General features: G+C 48.1%; 1 protein-coding gene across 12 annotated transcripts in view; it reads right to left on the bottom strand.

Moving 5' to 3' along the window:
- Nucleotides 1-2,761: 2,761 nt before the first annotated feature.
- Nucleotides 2,762-20,364, bottom strand: part of Ppp2r5c (protein phosphatase 2 regulatory subunit B'gamma) — a 142,753-nt gene continuing 125,150 nt past the window's right edge. For 3 of the 12 annotated variants that reach the window (XM_076551388.1, XM_076551389.1, XM_015985725.3), the window contains 6 exons: nucleotides 18,107-18,234; nucleotides 17,139-17,240; nucleotides 15,519-15,591; nucleotides 11,527-11,643; nucleotides 7,926-7,995; nucleotides 2,762-5,422 (listed from right to left, as the gene is read on the bottom strand). In XM_076551388.1, the coding sequence (XP_076407503.1) occupies nucleotides 7,948-7,995; nucleotides 11,527-11,643; nucleotides 15,519-15,591; nucleotides 17,139-17,240; nucleotides 18,107-18,234 (468 nt within the window). In that variant the 3' untranslated portion in view covers nucleotides 2,762-5,422; nucleotides 7,926-7,947. Of the gene's footprint in view, nucleotides 5,423-7,752; nucleotides 7,760-7,925; nucleotides 7,996-10,270; nucleotides 10,702-10,984; nucleotides 10,986-11,520; nucleotides 11,644-14,702; nucleotides 15,173-15,518; nucleotides 15,592-17,138; nucleotides 17,241-18,106; nucleotides 18,235-20,364 lie in introns of those variants that run through there. The other 9 variants (XM_076551394.1, XM_076551387.1, XM_006992127.2 and 6 more) reach the window with 5 other exon arrangements.

Genomic DNA, 20,364 nt, shown 5'->3' with positions numbered 1-20,364 from the left:
ACACACTGGAAAGCTCGAGCTCTGCCCAGTGTGTATTTGGTAAATTTCCCACAAGCATAATGCAGGCTGATTTGACCTTGAACTAGATATGACCAGAAAAAGAGGAAGAGAAAGAGATGTATTCTAAGTTTCTTCTATTGTGAGACAGTCTCTCATAGCCCAGTCAGGCTTTGAACTTCTGATCCTCCTCCCTCAGCCTCCCAAGGGCTGGGATTCCAGGTTTGGGCCACCATGCCCAGAAAATTCTAGTTTTCAGCCTACCTCCTTTCACAAAGTTCTTCAGAATTCATATGCTTTTGTGAAACTGGGCGTGATGACCCAGGACGCTAAGGCAGGATCGAGGCAAGTCTGAAGCTAGTCTGGACTATGTAGTGAATTCAGACTAACTTGAGCCACAGATTGAGAACCTGTCTCAAAAACAAAACAAAAGATAAGCTTTTGTTTGTAAAAAGACGTGAAGGAGATGGTGAGCTGAGTCGGGGAAGGATACCTAGCTTGCAATGCTCTGGGCCAACCTTTACTCAGATGGCTCCCTTAAGCCAAACCCAAATGTAACAAGAAATAGCGCCCCCCACCCCCCAACAAAAAAATCCAACATTAATTTACTGCTGGTGGATTTCAAACTTCTGGTAATGGAACTCAGTTCTCCCCAACCAAATCATGTGTAGCAACATACATATTATGAGTTGAATTTTCAGAAGTTTCATGTTAGTAACATAAAGCCAGTGAGAACAGAGGTTTTCAATGGCTGAAATTTGGTATAGCATATTTGAGACTTAGCTAAAATTTATATAGAAACAGTATCCCTTGGGCACTGTGAGGCATGGACTGATGTCTGAGGATCTACTGGTCCAGCCAGGCAGGTGCCAAGTCCACACTCTCCTATGTCCACACTGATCCTAGGGCCCCACTGCGAGTTCATGGTCACCCTACCTTCTGCCTGGAGGGTGAATTCACACTCTTCACCTGGATGTTTCCACAGATTGCTGTGGTGCCTTGTCTAAGGGGCCTTCCTACCTGTCATGGGTCCTGGTGCATGGGCTGAACCCTGGCTCCACTCAGAGTGTCTTGGTCTTTCTGCTGTGGATGGAAAGAGTGACCAACACTCTGGTGAGCTACAAATGGAGATTAGCCAAAGGGTGAGAAGTATCTCAAGATCCACTCTTGGTCACCGCTGCTGACTTGGTGATACAGTCCTCAGGAAGGACACAGAGCTTTTTCAGTTTGCCCGGGAGCCTCTCAAAGCACCATGGCTCTGGTAGCTGTCAATCAGAGCATGCCCCTGGCCAAGAATCACTCTCTCTCTCTCTCTCTCTCTCTCTCTCTCTCTCTCTCTCTCTCTCTCTCTCTCTCTCTCTCTCTCTCTCTCTCTCTCTGTTTACCAAACATGATGCCCTTCTCCAGTTGGGTCACCACCAAGTGCCCGGGAAGCAGTAATCTTAGTCACTACCCGAGACCTGATGTCTTCTATCCAGTGAGGCACTACTTTCCTCAAATACTTGCAGCCTGCAGGTCTGAGGCCCAGGGCCTTAGGAAGCTCCAAGGCCTCCTCTGGCTTCCCTCTGCCTGGGGCTTGGCCTCCACAGCTTAGCTCCTGTCAGAAGGGATGGAGACCCAGAGGCCATGTGATGGGTAAGGGTCACTGATCCAGAGGTGCCCTTCTCTGCATGGACCAAGAACAGCCAGAGTGAGGCTCCTGGGCTGTTTCCACAGGCTTCAGCAACGATGGGCCAGTGAGGACCTAAACTCGCACCCTCAGTGTGTCTACCCACTCTAGACACCCAGTCAGGCATCAGGTTAGAACATGTCTACCCACTCTAGACACTCAGTCAGGCATCAGGTTAGAGCGTGTCTACCCACTCTAGACACTCAGTCAGGCATCAGGTTAGAACATGTCTACCCACTCTAGACACTCAGTCAGGCATCAGGTTAGAGCGTGTCTACCCACTCTAGACACTCAGTCAGGCATCAGGTTAGAACATGTCTACCCACTCTAGACACTCAGTCAGGCATCAGGTTAGAACATGTCTATCCACTCTAGACACTCAGTCAGGCATCAGGTTAGAACATGTCTACCCACTCTAGACACTCAGTCAGGCATCAGGTTAGAGCGTGTCTACCCACTCTAGACACTCAGTCAGGCATCAGGTTAGAGCGTGTCTACCCACTCTAGACACTCAGTCAGGCATCAGGTTAGAACATGTCTACCCACTCTAGACACTCAGTCAGGCATCAGGTTAGAGTGTGTCTACCCACTCTAGACACTCAGTCAGGCATCAGGTTAGAGTGTGTCTACCCACTCTAGACACTCAGTCAGGCATCAGGTTAGAACATGTCTACCCACTCTAGACACTCAGTCAGGCATCAGGTTAGTTTCTGAACACTGGATTCTTAGGCATATTTCCTCTTCAAAAAGCAAGTATTGTATGTCAAAAGCTGCATCTGCGTTTTCTCTTTTCTCTCCATAGTCCTGGGCTTCGTTCTATAGACCAGGCTGGCCTCGAACTCACAGAGATCCACCTGCCTCTGCCTCCCGAGTGCTGGGATTGAAGGTGTGTGCCACCATGCCTGGCACCTGCTTTTTCAATCCAAGAGGTAACGTCACAGGATCAGCTTCTTAGAGCGGAGACGGGGAGCTAGTTGACAGCTGGAACTCAATAGGGGGGCACAGGAACCTGCTTCCCAATGTCCCTGACAGTTAAGAGTATGTCGAAACCAGACTGCCCAGCGCCATGGCTAAATTTACTTTCATGATGAGCGATAAAATTCACATGTTCTTTATTTAGTCCATATAATACACCATTTTAAAGAGTTCTTTAAAATTAGATAAAAGAGCATAGTAAATGGCAAGTGCATGAAGTCTTTCTTCATAAACAATGTCAAAACAAAAAGTTTTGAATTACAAAATGTTAAAAAATATGTTGGTACTTAACATTTCACTAAAGCATAAAGTTACAGATATTTTCTAAAGAAAAATAACTGTGCCACTTACCTATTTTTGCTGTTTCTATGAACTTTTTTTTTTTAAATTCTGTACATAGGACATTTTGTACAAAATACGAAGTCTACATTTTTATTACTTATTACCATAAAACAAAGATACAATGTATGTACAATGTTCAAAGAAGCCATACAAAGCCACACTAGAAAGACACTTGGAACTGTGACATCTCTGGCGCACAGATACATTTGGGAAGAGTGAAGGCGCCAAACTCAGAGCTTTACGAAGAAAAACAGCCGCCTGTTTATTTTCAACACGGTACTTTTCTTCAAACCAGTTTGGTACAAAACCGACCGTGTCTCTATAGTGATATGCAAGTTGAACAATTAGCACAGGGAATCCGAGTACTAACTAGGGAAACTTTAATAGGCCAAAATATAGAGTAATACTCTTGTCAAAGAAAATTAGTCTCTCTCAAAACTGTTTTTTTTTTCCTTCCTTATTGGTGAATGTTTGTCTTCAATAAAGAGCAGAAATAAAACCTAGACCAGCAGATGTTCTTCTGTGCTGAGTTCCACACAATCACCCAGACACTGAGAGCTCGCTTTCCACAAAGGGCACAAGAGTCTCCCGGGACCTCTCACCACCACGGAACACCCCATATCGGGGATATCTGAGACTCTACCAGCCAAAGACGAGAGTTCAAACAATGGGGTATCAAACACAGAGACACTGCTTTATACAATAAAAGCACCCTTTTTCCCTCCAAAGGAGAAGGCATCTCAACTTTTTTTTTTTTTAAATTATAGATTTCATAATGGTAACGTGGATAGATACTTGTCAAGTTTCTCAGGAAGTGTTCTTCTCACCCAAGCAACTAGCCTGTCCACCTTCGCTGGGACCACCTTTCTGTTTCGTGCCGGGCTGGCTCTCCCTCCCTGCAGATGCTCTCTTCCCTGCGATGTGGAGCGAGCATCAGCAGTGATCTAAGGAGAAGCGGGCTCTGCGGCAGTATGAGAGCAGTGTCTGATCTCACCATTTTTTTTTTTTTTGTCACGGATACCCGAGACCACAATTAAAAAACAGGTTTTAAAAGAAGCCACACTTTACCTCTTATGCATCAAGACATTTAACACTAAGTTATATATATGCTGGAGACAAAAGAAACTAGTCACTGTTCAGAACAGCGGTACACATCTCAAGTAGCTTTCAAGCAGGATAAATAAGTCAAAATACTGGCCACCCTGAGAGAAATAAAGAACAGACAAAGCGCTAAGTTTAAGGATTTTTCTCCTCGTGCTATTCCACCTAAAACAGAAGCTTAATCCATGCAAGACGTCTGTGAAGCCTGTAGCAGCATGTGAAGACGAGCGGAAATGCAGACACTGCACTTTTCCTTATGAGCTTGGTAATGGGTGCTTTTTCCAACAGAAGGCTCACCGAGGGCACCCTAACAGCACGGCCTGCAGTATGCCCAAAGGCAGCTGCAGTTTGCAGTAGGCCAAGTAGCTTAATTTATTGTAACGTTCTACAAATGCGCAATTCTTAGATCCTACAATTTTACCAATTCAAGAGCCTTGTTGAAGGATAATGTGTAAGTAGATGAAAAACTGATTCTGTAAATAAAAATATGAACACATAATTTCAACATTGCGATTCTAGTCAAGGTGGACTGAGAAAGCACTTCTCAGAGCTTTCTTCTCTGAGCTTAGGTGGAACCCTGGCCTCTACCACAGACGATGAGATATGGCTTTTGGTAGACATTAAGGGAAGCATGACATGGTGTGCATGCCATTAATCAAAGGAAAGAAACACCTTAGAAGGTCCCAGTGCTGAGGACGTCAGCCGGTTTCCCAGTGGGCAGCTAGAATGTGAAAGCAAAGAGCCGTTTCGGCGAGGTTTAACCAACAAACACTAGCTGCTGGTGCAGCAAATCGTGGGAACGATGTCAAAGGTTGTAAAGTCTTAAAAAGGAGGAGATACCTTCAAAGTGTTCCTTTGATTTGAAAACTCATGGCGTTCCCACAAAACTACCCATTTGGGAGAACAAGAAGACAACCAGGGTGCTTTCCTACAGCTCTGACTTGGGGACACAGTCTTACTCAGGACTATGCTGGGGTGGTGACAACACTGTCCTCGGCCCCCGGCTTGGCCAGCAGGGCCAGAGAAGCCACCATTGTTTGAACTCCTAATCTCGAGCTGAGGCGGACGTGCATTATTGCCCACAGAACGGGGTCGGAGGGAGCTTTGACTTTGAGTGTAGCTGACTGGTATGGCACACACAGTATGTCTTTTCTATAGCATCCGGAAGAGAACTGACAGGCCCCGCTCGACGTGCTGCTCCGGAGGCTAGCGCCCATCCTGGGAGAGCAGCTCACTGGCTCTGCAGTGAGCTTCCAAGGCTTTCTCGGTGTGGGGGTCCTGAGGCAGCTCGGACTTGCGCCGCACAAGGGGACGGTCCTTCTTCGGGTCTTTCTGTGCCTGGAATCACAAATGCAACGCAGTTGGCTACGCACTAGGCTGACTGAGTTAGAAGGGAGTTCACTTCTGAGTTAGAAGTCAGAGGATCACAGGTGTGCTACAGCCTCAGCGGGCCACGGGAATGGGCCCATTTCTTACTCACTCACCCCAGACATTCTAGACCCGATGTGATGACTAGTGTGAAGCCTAGTGGGCAGTGCTGGCTTTGAGTCTCTGCCGTGCTACTGTTCGCAGAGTCTCCATCCAGTTCTTACTCCTCTCCCGAGTACCCCCAGGAGAGGAGGCTCTCTCACAGAACATCGCCAACGTCACTTCATGACCATGTCTGCTACACACATACTTCAGAAAGTGGACATCTCTTCGGGGGAACACAAAACTAGATTTAAACCAGTTGGGAGAGCTAAAATATCTACACAAAATTTTAAAAGTTTTTTTTTTTTTTTTTTTTTAACAGCAAGAGGTGTTAAATGGGCCATGCAGCTAGAAGAAAAATTGTACCCAGAAGTCATTTACATTCCCAATATCGAGTCTAGGAAATAAAAAAAATTCCTTCTCTTTTCCACTCTCTTTCTGAAGTTTAGGAATCCCACTTTAGCAGGAAGATTTAGACTATGTGTGTGCATGTGCACATATATGTACATGCTTTGAGACAGGCTCTCATTATGTAGCCCAGGTTAGCCTTAAGTATATTATGAAGTCCAGGCTGGTCTTGACCTCATAGCAATCCTTCTGCCTTGGCTTCCCAAGTGCTGGGGTTATGAGCATGAGCCAGAACGCCCAAGGATTTAGCTAACTGTATCTGCAAAGAACGGGGCCAGAGAGGAGAGTCTACCCTGAGCATCCGCTCGGCTTTAAAGGAGGCTGCTAGGTTAGCACCAGCACTCGGGAACACAACAGAACGTCGACTCAGCTGTCCAGAGGTGCCGTGCCGTGAGAAGGCGGTAGGCAGCCGCCAGTCGCTTCTGGACCTAAGCTGCTCAACCCTAACTGCTTTCCTTCCCATCCAGCGTCTCCAGCCAAACAAGGGCGGCATTAGAGGAGGTAAACCTTTACGGTGTAATCTAGAAAAAAAAGTACACAACTGTTCAAAGTCAACTATGTGACAACAGAGAGAGCACGCATGAACGGCTGCTCCGTGTGCTCATGTCTGACTTCCACACGGCGATCAACACGCTCTTAGGCTCTCGTGTTTGGGAAACTCAAGCACCTGCCAAGCCACAGACGGAAGCCTGCGTCTCCAAGAGTTCCGTGTTTCTCAGCAGGGTTCTCTGTGGGTCTGCTTAGGAAAACAGCAGCAGCAGCAGCAGCAGCAGCAGCAGCAGCAGCAGCAGCAGCAGCAGCAGCAGCAAGAGGTCCAGTGTCTTGTCTGACACCACGGTCATGTCTAGAGCTGCCACTTGACCTCACCACTCACCATGGTGAAGGAAAGCTTTTCAATTTGCCTGCCTAGAAACCAGTCACCAGTCCCCACACAGGCCGTCCCCAGTCCACACACAGGCTGTCTGTCACCAGTCCCCACACAGGCCGTCCCCAGTCCACATACAGGCTGTCTGTCACCAGTCCCCACACAGGCCGTCACCAGTCCACACACAGGCTGTCTGTCACCAGTCCACCTGCTCATAAGAGTGCATTTATTGATTTTGAGTTTTGCTACAAAACCCAGGCTGATTTCAAATCCATGATCCTCCTGCCTCAGCTTCTCAAGTGCTGAGATTTTGGGTGTGCACCACCACAGCTGGCACGTTAGGAGTGCCTTATCTTTAACCCATCAGAAATTCAGAGGTAAAATTCTACCCTGAATTTTATGTCCATCCTGGTGCAAACCAACATTTTAAAATACATGAAATATGTAATTAGCTCTGGCACAGGCATGTCAGAGAGAAGAAACATCTTAACACAGAGACCATAGTCAAGCTGTTGGAGCTGGACCCAGTGAAGGTGAACTGAGGAAACTCAACTGACCGGAGCTTCTGGACATACACAAGGGGCCCCTCTGCTTAGCATGCAGACAGATGCACGAGGCAGAGAAGAATTTGACAAACCACAAGAGGAACAATGAGAGAAACAGGAGGCAGGAAAGAATGAGACATCGTGCAGATGGTGGTCTAGAATGAGTAAGATCTGGGGGGAGAGGATGTGCTGGCAGCGTGCGGGCAGGGGTGGGTGGACGAGGAAGCAGGAAGTGTTGGCATGAGACAGCTCTGTGTGAGACACAGGAGCCTGGGCACTCTGGCAGGTGCAAATGGCCAGTGCTGGAGGTCTTGTAGAGTACATGGGCTGGGTACACAACGGTACACGCCTCCTATCTTGGAAAGGCGTTGAGTTCTAACTTGAGAACTAAATTTGGGGTAGAACTAATCAACGTTCCTTAGCTCTGTCTTGCCCATCACAAGCTGTGATGTCATGGAAAGAAGGGAAAATACTTCATGTACACCATGGTGACTCATCACGCTCTCGTAGACACAAAGCCTTAAGTATATTCTATGCATTTTCCAAGGAGTACCTGCACTGCCTGCCTTCCGTCTCTACACCTTCCTGACTTGCGTGGTTGACACTGCTTTTCTCCCGACCAACTGTTAAAATGAAAATTGTTAACATTTTAAATGTCTCTGATATTAATGTTATTCACATGAAACTTACACACTTTTTCAGGGGGGTGTTCTGTATAGAGTTCCACAAGTTCCACAAAGGAAATCCAAACAGTGGTTCTGACAAGTGAATACAATATTGAATTTCTCCACCTCGCCCATCAACCAAATGGTTTCTTAGCATTGGTCTCTTGTTCCTAGTCTTCAGCAGGACCATCTTATTTACTTCTCACCCTGTCCTGACCCAATAGTCAGGTCCACTTAAAGAAACATGGCTTTTTTTTTTTTTTTTTGGAAAAATAGTGAAAATAAAACTGAGGGCCACAGAAAGTGTTCATATTATTGAGCCCCAGACCTTAGTTTTTAGCTATAGTTTTGTTTGGTTTTTGAGCCAAGGTCTTCCCATGTAGCCTGGACTAGAGTCAAATGTTCTGATCATGCCTTGGCCTCCAGAGCTCTGGGACTACAGGCATGCGCAACCACATCTGGTACTTTGCACATTTATTTGCTGTCATAACTGACTAAGAATTTCAAGAGTATGATTCCACTGTTCTCAAACAAAGAAGAGATTATCATTTCGCCAGGTGGTGGTGGCACAAGTCTTTAATCCCAGCACTCGGGAAGCAGAGGCTGGCAGATCTCTGTGGGTTCGAGGCCACCCTGGTTTACAGAGTGAGATTCAGGACAACCAGGGCAGCACAGAGAAACCAAGTCTCGAAAAACATAAACAAAAACAACTAAAAAGTTTATCATTTCAAGTATTACCTACGAGGCTGTACCTCAGAAAACCTTCATCTAGACACCGATACCGTCTAACTATGTGTCCTGGCAGGGGTTTAACCCACAGACATCTTGACTGGGCAGTATTGTCTTTTTCAGGTTGCTATTCTAGGTCCTCTGAATTTCCACAGCAATTTGCTTTACCTTCTCATTCCTTTTCGAAGGCAGGTTCTTTACTAAGTTGCCCAGCTAGATTCAAGCTTGAGATCCCCCTGCTCTGTCCCTGCACCATAGGAATTTCAGAATTGGTTGGTTTTTGAGCCTGGGCTGACCTCTGAACTTGCTATATATCCAGGGATGACTTTGAACTTTTGATTTTCTGGTCTCCTCTTCCCAAGTGCTGAGGTTACAGGAGTGTACCTCCATGCAGGGTCTATGTTGTGCTGGGAACGACCCAGGCTTTTGTGTATACTAGGCAAGGGCTCTACCCACTCAGCTCCATCTCCGCTTGTCAGTTCCTTAAGGTAAAAACCCTGCTGGGATTCTAGTGGAGGAATTAATTTGGGGAGAACTAACATGCTCGGGCCCGGCATCTTCTGACTTAGGAGCATGAACCACAGAAGGCTCAACCAGATAACATAATTTGAAGAGCCACAGAAACAGAGAGCAAATGTGCCATGGGAGTCTTTCATGCTGAGAATGCCCAGCTGGTTTTACCAAAAGGGGACCTGTCACCATGATGAACAACAGCTTGGAGGCTCCGTAGCCCCTGAACTAACAATGCCAGAGCCCACTTTTCAAGGCATTTTTGCTTGAAGTCTGAGATTAATTTGGTGTGTTCTCAATCCAGTTGATCTTGTATGGCATAGGGTGTAAGTTATAGTGAATCATGACCAAAGCTGAAGATGTACCAGAAGGAACATTCCTTTGAACCTTCAAGTGTTCAGGAAATGGCTCACAAGTCAGCTTCCTCTAAACTTCATATGGCCCAAGTATCTTAAAATTGAGTAAGAGTCACCAATTCCCAGACGGGCTTCCCCCGATGATGTTCTGAGGAATATGGGGATCTCAGACAAGTACTCAGCTGGATTGCCATTGGTAAACTTGGGGCTGCAAAATCAAAGTGGGAATAAAAAGGTGACCTTAATTCCTTTCAAAGTTACAAAGAAACCACACGGGGAAACTAGTGCCTGCAGGTAGAACACAGAAAACACACGGGGTTTCTTTCTTTTCTCTTCCTCCCTCTTTCCAGCCCCCCCCCCCCCCCATTCTCTTCCTTCCTTTTTCCCAAGAGGTGAGTCTCACTATGTGGCCCAGCCTGGCGCTGAAATCACAAATCCCCTGCCTTGGCTTCTCCGGTGCTGGGATTCGGGCCTGAGTAACTATGCCCAGTTGAATTCTCGGTAAGATCTATTCATTGCTAAGAATAACCATTATGTGCAAGTGTAGAATTCACCTATTTCCTGACATTCAGTAAGTGGTCACTGAGTTTTTCCATTGCATTTTCAGGTTTTGTTGAGTAGAAAAAACTATTCATTCATCCATTTAAACAAACTTTAATTTAAATCAAGGGGCTGAGGATGAACATGGATTCCCATGACAAGTGCTGGGGCCGAGCCCTCCTTGCTCAGCACTGTGACAGGGAGCCTGGGACTCCAAATCAGGCAACCATGTGGCAGCGGTGAAAAGAAATGGCCACGTGCACCTCTGCACCTCTGCTTATGGTATTTACACACAAGCCACAGCCTTTCAGGGCACCGTCACCAGTAATTATGAAGAGATGCTGCCGCACCCTCTCTTCATGCCAGGTCTTGAAGCGCTTCTGTGTGCTACCCTGGGACCACAGCCCAGTTCAGAAGGTTCCATGTCTGGTGTTCTGCAGACACGTGTGGCTGGGGCTGATGGCGGCTCAGCTGGCTAGACTGCCCACTCTTAGTAATGCCTCATCCCATCTTATCGGGTGAGGATTTACTGGAACCAAACAAAAGAGATTAGCGAATCCTTCTGTTTATTTAACTGAGCTCCAATGGACATCACGAGCAGTAAGCAGCAACCAGGGGTTCCCTTCTACACTCTAGAATCTGAGTGCTAACGTCTAGGGATCCTGTTATTGGTCAAAGGGGGCCAAAATTGACAAGGGAGAATAACTAACACCTGCAGGTCCCATCTGGGCATTGTTTACACTTGCCCGGAACAGGGAGCATGCCCAGAGGAATGAGACTCTCAGGACCCTCAGAGGAGCTCAGTGGGTCACCCTCTTGGAAACCTTTCTGTGTACGTTCTCAATTGGGCAAAAAGAACTGGATCAGAACTGTTCTAAACAGTTATGTGGAGTTGTGGAGTTACTGGAAGTGCTGCTGGCCGAGCCCTGGCCTGCCACAGGAGCTCTGGGTCCTGGAAGAGGCTAAGCTTCCCCATCTTGGTGTCCGGGGAGGTGAGGGGTGTAACACCTGCTATGAGGAACTAAAGGCAGTGCTCTGGGCCAGAGCAGAAGGGGGAGGGCTGCACAGGGGAAGTGAATGGCAAGATGCTACCACAAAGCTTCTGATTTTGCTCAAGCTAACAGAGAACACACAGTTAGGAGTTGGGCTTCTGTTGCTAAGGTAAATGAAGCAACAAATTGCAGGCATACACTTAATTGTTAAAAACTTTTCTAGCGATCTGATCACTCAGATCTCCAGATGTTTCTAAACAAGTGACTGCATTTCCCTTTACAGCATTAGCTTAGCGGAACGTACGGGCCCGTCAAGCACATCTGTAGCGGGCACTGCCCTGCTGAGCTCAATGCACCTTTACCTGACGAGTCTCGTCGCTCACTGTCTTTCTCAGCATCTGCACATCTTCAAACTGAGGCCCATCTGTCTCCATTGCCACCGGAATGCTCATGACGCTGGCTTGACTATACACTGCATACTGCAATGCAAAGTGTGGAGTCACTCTCTGTTCAGTGCTGGGTCTGCACTTAGGGCCCTCAGACTGCAGGGGACGCTGGCCCACTGCCCTTCCCTGCAGCCCTCTCCCACCAGAAGCCACACGGTGGGAGACAAACTTGCCTGCGTGCCCACTGATGAAGCCTGTGGGCTGCTGCCTGTCGGATACTGGAAAGGAGCTCACCTTTCTGCAGGCTAGGCTATGGGAGTGACCCTCTGCTGACCCCAAGATCCCCTCTCCATCTCCCCTGAGTTCATCTCCATCCAGGTAGCCCGCAGCCCTCCTGCGTCTCTGGCGCTCACACACTGAAGGGGGGCTGCCCACAGCACATGGTCACCTCTCACCCTATTCTCCGTCCATAGCCGCTTGAGCCCCTTCTCTCCCCAGCTCTCTTCCCTTCACTGCTTCACACCCAGCCTGGGGCAGCTGCCCCCAATCCTTCATTCCACGTCCTCAGTATTTCAACACATTCCGATATCCTGCTTGCCACCAGAACTAATGCAGCCTGGATTATGGTTGGTCCCTCTGACCTGGCACCCTGTGCTCCGCTTCCCCACCTCTCCACTCCCTTGTGCTCTAGGGGCATCCGGCAGGTTGTAACGGTCGATAGCCCTCCCCCACCTGCTTCTACCCTGGCCCCAGTGACTTAGGGCTCTGTGAGCAGAGGATGTAGTCAGGGCTTGCTAGTTGCTGGCACTCGCTCTCCCTGTGGTCAGGCCAGGGTGGCGGGGACAGTCAGTGTCTGCTGCAGGTCGGGGGTTATGCTCAGTCCTTCCCCTGCAGTATACGTGCTGTCAAGAAGCCTCCAGCCTGAAGGGGACACTGGACCCTGGGCCCAGGCTTGTGGCCACCCACCCCTTTGGCTGGCAGCTCTGCGCGGGCCAGTCTGGCTCCTGACCTCTCTCTACCTAGCTGCCTCCTGGGCACTGACCACGCGTTCGCTTTACCCTGCAGACCGTGTACTTGCTGTAACCAGACCTGGCGCTCAGTTTCTTCCTACAGCCCTCGGGCTCTCCTGCCCTTCCTGCGACCTGCTCTGCTCAGCAGCCTCCTTTCCACACGTTCCCCCAAGAGTCAGTCCCCTGCGGGCCTGGCTCTTCCAGCACAACATCCTGCCAGAACAGAAGAGCTTCCTAACCTGCAAGTCCAGCTGGGCCACCGTGCCCCTGACACACATTGGGAGGGATAAAGGCAGATGGCGTCTGTTCTCTCTCCAGTATTATCACAGCTCCCTCAGGGCCAGCCCTGCGCTTCTCTACTATTTTTCTGACTTGCCTGGGTCTTGGGCCCCTGCCTCAAGTGCAGACTGGGTGACAACCGTAGGGCTGGGACCCCCCCCCCCCCCCGACAGACCACATCCCATCCCAGTGCCATTGCTTTCTGAACCTCCCTATAGACACGAGCCACACTTTCTTCTGCAGTCTAGAGCAGGCCTCAGTTGTGTGCTATGGTCTGGCTGCACTGGCCCCTTGTGCAGCCCATGCTTCTAGATGCCAGGCTGTATTTGGCCCTGACGTTTTTATCACTGGAAATTTCCATAATTTGATTCAGGCTACATGGCGCCTTGTCCTCTAGGTGCTCAAAGTCAGGTGGGGAGGAACAGAAAGTAATGAAAGTCTACTGTGAGATAGTCCTGGGGGCTGATCTAAAGCAGACACTTCATCTTGATGCTCCAGGATAACCTGATGTTTCCCACACAAGTTGCCCAAGGAGTGGAAAGGATCCTGTGCTCATGGGTTGTGCTGGTTCACAGCAGACGAAGCTCACTCCCAGTAGGCACAGGCAGGCTTCCCCCAAAGAGCACAGGCCTCCAACAGGCAGCAGCTCAGAGGACAAGGATGCACAGAAGGTAGAGGACCTGGGGCACAATCCCCTGCCACAGCCCAGCTGCACTCACACAACACCCCAGGTGGGGGTGGGGGGTGAGTAATAAGATGCCCTAGAGTCTATTTGGTGGGTTGGGCGAAACACACCGGTGTTGGAAATGACCAGTGTTTTAGAATTCTACACAAAGAATATGGCATGGAAAACCCAGGGAAGCGGCCACAGCTTCTGGATCCCTCCTCCACCAACATCTATGAGCAGATGAGACACTTGCTTGGCCTGTAAAAATGAGGGTTTGCTTGGGGAAGATGTCTCCCCAGATGCCACTGAACACACACTGAATTATTGGTAACCTTCCTTTGGATAGTGAAGCTGATGTTCACTCTCACCAAGGCTGATATGAAAATGGCTTAAAAACCCATATATCCACTACCAACCCGAGTCCTGTAACGACAAGTACTAACCAGAAATTAGTTAGTGCTGAGTTTTCTCTCAAGAGAATGAGTTCTAAGGCCACACTTTCGGCTATGAGGTCTTAACACATGAAGTATTTTCCACTTTAGAGACACTGAGTCATGGGGCTGGGGTATGTGGACAAGACTCTTGATGACTGTCACAGACAGATGTTTCCACACAGAGATGAGGGTGAGGACAGTGGGAAGGGAGGTCACCAAAGCTCCGATGCCAACCCCCCCACAGGTATGCTATCACCACAGACAGTTTAAAGGGCAATCAAAAGGAATAAACCAGGAACCTCTGCTGCCAGGCAGCGGTGACTCCAGGCCCCGTGCTGATACAACAACCAGCTCTTAGTTCGTAAGCACAAGTTCTGTGCAGTCTTTTCAACACATTGTTATTTCCATATTCTAGACAAAGCACACTTTCCAAGGCTCTTCACTCCTAGCTAAATAAAGCCTTCCAAACAAAGCAGGACCCCCAGGGCAATGTCACCAAGGCTGAACCACCTAAGTCTGCCCATGTACGCTTTCCCCATGTTTTAAAACAACTCTCAGTACTTCAACCTCATTTTCAACATAAACTCTATCCATAAATGCACATCTCTATAATGAAACTACAAGCCTTAGAAGAAAGTGCTGCTGGGAAATTCGGGCTATTTGTTCTAGGTGGAACCATAGATCTGTAACAGACTGTCATTAAGTATCTTTTCATCAAAGGGATGCAGGCCAGTATGCTGCTTTATAGGAAACTACACACCGTTATCTTCATGTATCGTTTTTATTAAATGACAAAGATTAAAAAACCCACATCCAACTTATATAATAATTTATACACACTTCTCACCAAAAAGAAAAATACACGGTTAAGTAAAACATTTTCTTCCCTGGAAAGCCAAGAGAAGCCTGAGAGATCTTAGTGTGGAAAAGGTCAGATGTTTTATCAAGTGGCTGATAGAATCAGACACACACAGAGCAAGGAGAAAGCCTCCGATAACTCTCATCATTCAGTCCAGCAGACACAACACCAAAGCTGTCCCAGGGCTGGCAGCCTAAGAGCTAACAGTGATGGAGGCTGCTGAGCTGCCAACAGCTCTGGCAGATATGACCATCTGCGTCTCGCTTCACCTTGCGAGAGCATACGGGCATCAGCTAGGGTAGAGGGAAGGTTAGCGTGAGCAGGGCAGAAGTCAGTTAGTTTATCAGCATACTTCATCTACTTCATACTTCATCTGTTTCAAATATGAAAATAAAAAGAGAAATATGGTTCAAGTGACAGCATTTATGACATTTGAGCAAGAAAGAACATTACAGTCTTAAGAGGTTACATCCTGGCTTTCTTTTTACCACATCATAGCTTTTAAAAAGAAGAGGAAAAAGTCAATTTTGTGGTAAAAATGATGTGTGGCAAATAAGTACTTCTACAAGAGGAAGGTTACAAAGTTGGAAAGTGTTTATTGTGGACATTTGCACATACAGTGTTAGTGGCGACGGCCCCTTCTGGGGGGAGCCAGGGCCTATTTCATCCAACATTCACGCAATGCCTCAACACTCCCGCGTCACTCTCTGCTTTAGTACCTGGGGATTCGCTTTGGCTAGATTTTCTATTTTAACCCATGCTTCTTCTCTCTCTTTCATCTTCAGCTTCTCTCTGAAAAACAGTAAAACGTCATTTATTAGAGAAGACTCTCCTTCAGGCAGGATGGGGGCGACCGCCTGGAGATGTCAGCAACACAACCTTGTTTTCCAGGTACTTTCTGGTCTTATTCCATGTCTTATACTGTGGCTCTCAACACATGCAATGTGAAAAAACAAACCTAAAAACTGGCCAAGTGTTAGACTAAAGATTTTAAAAAGTGAAAAAGCTAAATATTTAACACGAGTTTAAAATATTCCCCATCTCCTGCAAGTAGGTCCAATAGGCTGCCTGCTTTCATACCCACTGGCGGGCGAGTCTGCAGAGGAGCCAAGGAAGCCAGAGCCAGCACCCTGGAGGTGACAGTATTCCAAGGACACCAGGACTGCTTCTGATTCCATCATTAGAGGCACCGAATTTAGGCCACTGTTTCTCAAAATCCTCGAAATGTACTACCACAGGCAACTTTTGGAAGCCCGTGACTCTCTAGGAGCGGAGGAGGCGACAGCAGAGAGCTCATTCTTAGACACTCACCATGCTAACTTAGCCCCGTACGCACTCTGCCCTGGAGGCGGAGACCTGGTCTGGTATAGCTCTCTGTGGTCTGCCACCCCGTGCTTCCCCGACACACATTCTGTATTTTACTCAAAGTGTGCTCTGCTTTACTCCACCTACCCTGTTATGGCAAGGACTTTGGTTGCCTTCACTGCTGTATTATCAGAAACCAAAACAGAGCCAGACATGCAGCCAAACCTCACATATTATCCAAAGAACAAAGAAATGGTGGTTGGGGGGACAGACACCCTGTAGTTTATCTACCTTAGTCACTTTTAAGTGGCGAGCAGAGACTAAAAACCTGCCAGCACTTCACACTGGGTTAGGTTAGGAACAGTGATTTTCTTCTTCTTCAAGAAGACAAGGTCTCACTACACAGCAAGGCTGGCCTGGAACTCACAGTACTCCTCCTGCCTCAGCCTCCAGAATGTTGAGGTGATGGACTCGTGTTCTATGCCTGGCTGAAAAGTGACTTCTCTAAGTAGATAGATAAGGTGCATTATTATTACGTAGGTACATAGCATGGCATGGGTGTGGGGTCCAGAGGCCAACTCTCTGAGTCCGTGTTTTCCTTCTGTTTCACACGGGTTCTGAGCTCAGGTTATCAGACGTGTGGAGCAAGTGTCTGTACCACTGGGTCATCCTGCTAGTCACCGTTAATCAATCACATGACTATGTGTCTAGCCTAGAGACAGAGCACTTCAATCAACATCTAGGCAGTCTCTGCGAAGATGCAGCCTCTCGAGTCCCACGTGCCCAGAAGCAGCACCCTGAGAAAGGCAAAGACGACTCATCTGGTGGAGGGGCGAGGACCCTGGGTTAGACACACACTCTCTGGCAATAGGCCAACACCAACCTTTCACTTGCTTCCTAAGCAAGAGCAGAACAGGGTCTCTTCAAAAGTTCACAATGAAGACTAACTCTGTAGGACTAACAATGGTGGTGGAATATTAATATTATGGAAAACAATAAAAACCCACCCTGGAACCTGTGCAAGGACCACTTACTTCAGTTTCTCTGCTTTGAACTGCTGGGTACAGTCATCGAAGAGTTTTTGGTTCATCTCCATGAAGAGTTTCAGGGCATTGTATATCAAGCCATGTATGGTCCTGCAGAGGGAATGCCACAGTGAAATGCCGCCGCTGGACCCTTCTCATCCTTCTCCTACCTCCTGCCACTTCTCCTTCCCCTCTAAACCTCCGAGTCTCCCTTATTTCTGAGATCCTACCTGCAACAAGATCACTAGGTTTTTTATACAAGCTGCTAGTTCTAATTCAGTCTGCTTCCCCAGTCAGGGCTTGTAGGCACCTGCCAGGCCAGGAAGTTCACCTTCCTGGTAACAGCAGCCAAAGTCACTCTGCCTGGAGCCTGACTAGAAAAAAGAATTACAGGTAAATTATTCAGATGGAAATAACAGAAAGACTGTATTTATGATGCCCCACAGAGCAAAGGGGAGCTCTGGTGTTCACATCTGGCTAATGCTGAGTATTGAGCTCAGCATCCAACACATATGGCGCCCCCATATGGAGTTCCTTGCAAGGCATCAGGGAGCTTTCACGAAGGGAGGGGACGGAACACTCCTTACTCCTCAGCCACAGGAGCCACCCATTTCTCTTTTCACCCTCAGGTAATGTGCACAAGAGGGCAGCCCTGGAGTTTAACCCATGTGCTCCCCTGATGTGTTGTGGGACTTGAAGGGGAAACTAAGGACTGATGGCGTCCACCGTGCTCTGGCAGGACTGATCCTATGAACTTTGCAGTGACCTTCCAACTCCCCCGAGGCTCCAGGAGAGGGCAAGATAGTGCTACTGCTGGGAGCAGCAGGGACCCAGAGGCTGACAAACAGGCCTTTGTACTGGCTTGCCATTGGGGTGAGGGGGCAAAACAACAGGCCACAGAGACAATTCACACTGCTGCATAGCAAGGCCTGGCTATTTAAAAATGACCAGGGGGTGGACGGGCTGCCGATTCCTACTTGTTCCAGTGGGTCTTTGAGTTGCGGTACAAGGATGGAAACATGATGGGCAGAATCTTCGCTGCATTGTCACTGATTAAACTCATAATGTATTCATTGTTCCAGTAATATAGTGCCCGCTCTGCCACCTGAAAGACAGGGGTGCAGAAATGTCGGTGATCTGCACAAAGACAGGAGGTAAACATTCTTACTGTTAAACTTGTGAGTAGACAGAGTTATACTGGACCAGACAGTTACAAATATTTTCATCAATTCTAAATAGCCTAGATTGTGACGTTGAACAGTCAATGAAGAGGCAAAAAGATAACTCATTTATCAAAAAGTCAACATTGTCATTCACTTTTTCAATTACTCAATAAACACTCAGAGGAGACCCCAGGCTGGATGCTGACACTAAGTCAAGTGTGTGTGTGTGTGTGTGTGTGTGTGTGTGTGTGTGTGTTTGTGTGTGTGTGTGTATGCACGAATCTGTAGTGTAGGTGTGTATACATGTGCACACACACATGTGGAAGCCAAGGTTGACACTGGTTGTCTTCCAAGTTGCTCTCCACTTTACTTTTTGAGACACAGTCTCTCACTAACCTGGGAGCTGGCTGGTAGGGACCCTCCTATCTCTAGTCCCCCAGTGCTGGTATAATAGGTGGGCCAGATAATTCAAACTCAGGTCCTCAAGTCTGCGCAATGGGCACCTCTCCCGGCCCTTCCTCAGCCATTCACTCCCACTCATCCTATATTAGCTAGGTCTACAGTGTGTGTACCACCCACTTGGCTAGAGGCTGAAGCAGAGCATACATTCGGCTGGGGAGTAGAGAACGGAGATAACTGATTTACTAAAAATGACAAATGATGGTCAGAGGCAAGAGGTTGTGTCCACTGGCGTGGAGGCTCTGTAAGGCAGACCGTGTGTAGGAGAACCTCAAAGAAGGCAAGGGGGTGGTCAGCCAGAGGGACAGGAGGCGCCAAGGCTGCAGACCAGACCGCAGGGCCTGCCGGCTGGCCCTCACCCAGGGTGAACTGGGGAGCTGGGGGTGGGTTCTTTTCTATTAGTTACTACCAGTTTCCAATACAGAGAGCAAGAAAGCTAGGGTAAGCACTCACATCCCTCCATCCAGATAGGCAGTTGTCTGTCTCTGCCCTGACTGCTGACAAGTATACTCTGACTCTGAAGAGCCGGAGTTCACAAAGCCATCAGGGCATGTGGTCAGTCCTATCGCAGTACACATTCCTCTAGGCAGAGCTGCAAGTGCTCCATCAGCACAGCCAGTGTGCAGCGCGGTGGCCATGCTCAGCTCAGAGCAGAGTGGGGCCAGAGTTCTGCCACCAGAAGCCTTGAGTGAGCAGGTGGGGTAGGAGGAGGTAGGTGTGGAGGAGCCAGGACCAGTCCCTCGGGAGTGAGGAGAGGTGAGCTTTGCAGATGGGTAAGAAAAGGCACATACAGAAATACAGAAAAACACACGGAAAGGGGGTGGAGTAGTGTGATGGCTGGGGTAAAGGTACTTGTGACCATGCTTAATGACCTCAGCTTGATGTCTGGAACCCACATGGCGGAAGACAATCAACTCTTCCACATACACCCTGTGGTACACACTTGTCTTGATCCGTGCCCATAAAATGAATGTGAAACACATGTGCACACGCATACACGCACAGCTTTGGGATGTCTCACTATTGCTATGCTGTCTCTTGCCCTAGCCTTCCAAACGCTGGGAATAAAGGTGTACAACACTGTGAACGGCAGATAATTCTTGTTTAAGAGTTCAAGACCTATGTTTTCAGTTTTTGCTTAAAAAAACAAACTATGTGGGTCAGGCCAACCTCAAGTTTATAATCTTCCCACCTCAATCCCCTAAGTGTGGGGATTATAGGTGTGTGCCGTCACGCCAGACCAATACCTTACCTGTATTATTATTTTTCCTTTACAAAACTACACTTATCTACTATGCGTGTATATGTCTGTGGTATGGCATACCTGTAGCCTTTAAAACAGTATGGAGGGGTTGGCTCTCTCCTTTCATGATGTGGGTTCTAGGGACCAAACTTGTTGTCGGGTTGGTCGCAAGCACCTTTACCTGCTGAGCCACCTTGCTGGTTCTGCATTTTTATTTACTGTATGTGTGTACACATGTGAGCATGCATTATGATGTGCCTGGAGGACAGAGGCTAGCTAACTCTGAGTCTGTTCTCTCTCCCCACTTTCATGTGAGTTCTGATGTTGAAGTCAGGTCACGGGCTTGCAAGGCAAGTGCCTTTACCAGGTA

This window comes from Peromyscus maniculatus, chromosome 14 (assembly GCF_049852395.1).
Source record: "Peromyscus maniculatus bairdii isolate BWxNUB_F1_BW_parent chromosome 14, HU_Pman_BW_mat_3.1, whole genome shotgun sequence".
NCBI classification, from domain to species: domain Eukaryota; kingdom Metazoa; phylum Chordata; class Mammalia; order Rodentia; family Cricetidae; genus Peromyscus; species Peromyscus maniculatus.
The sequence above is the reverse complement of the archived record's forward strand: the minus strand, read 5'-3'. Positions and strand labels throughout refer to the sequence as shown.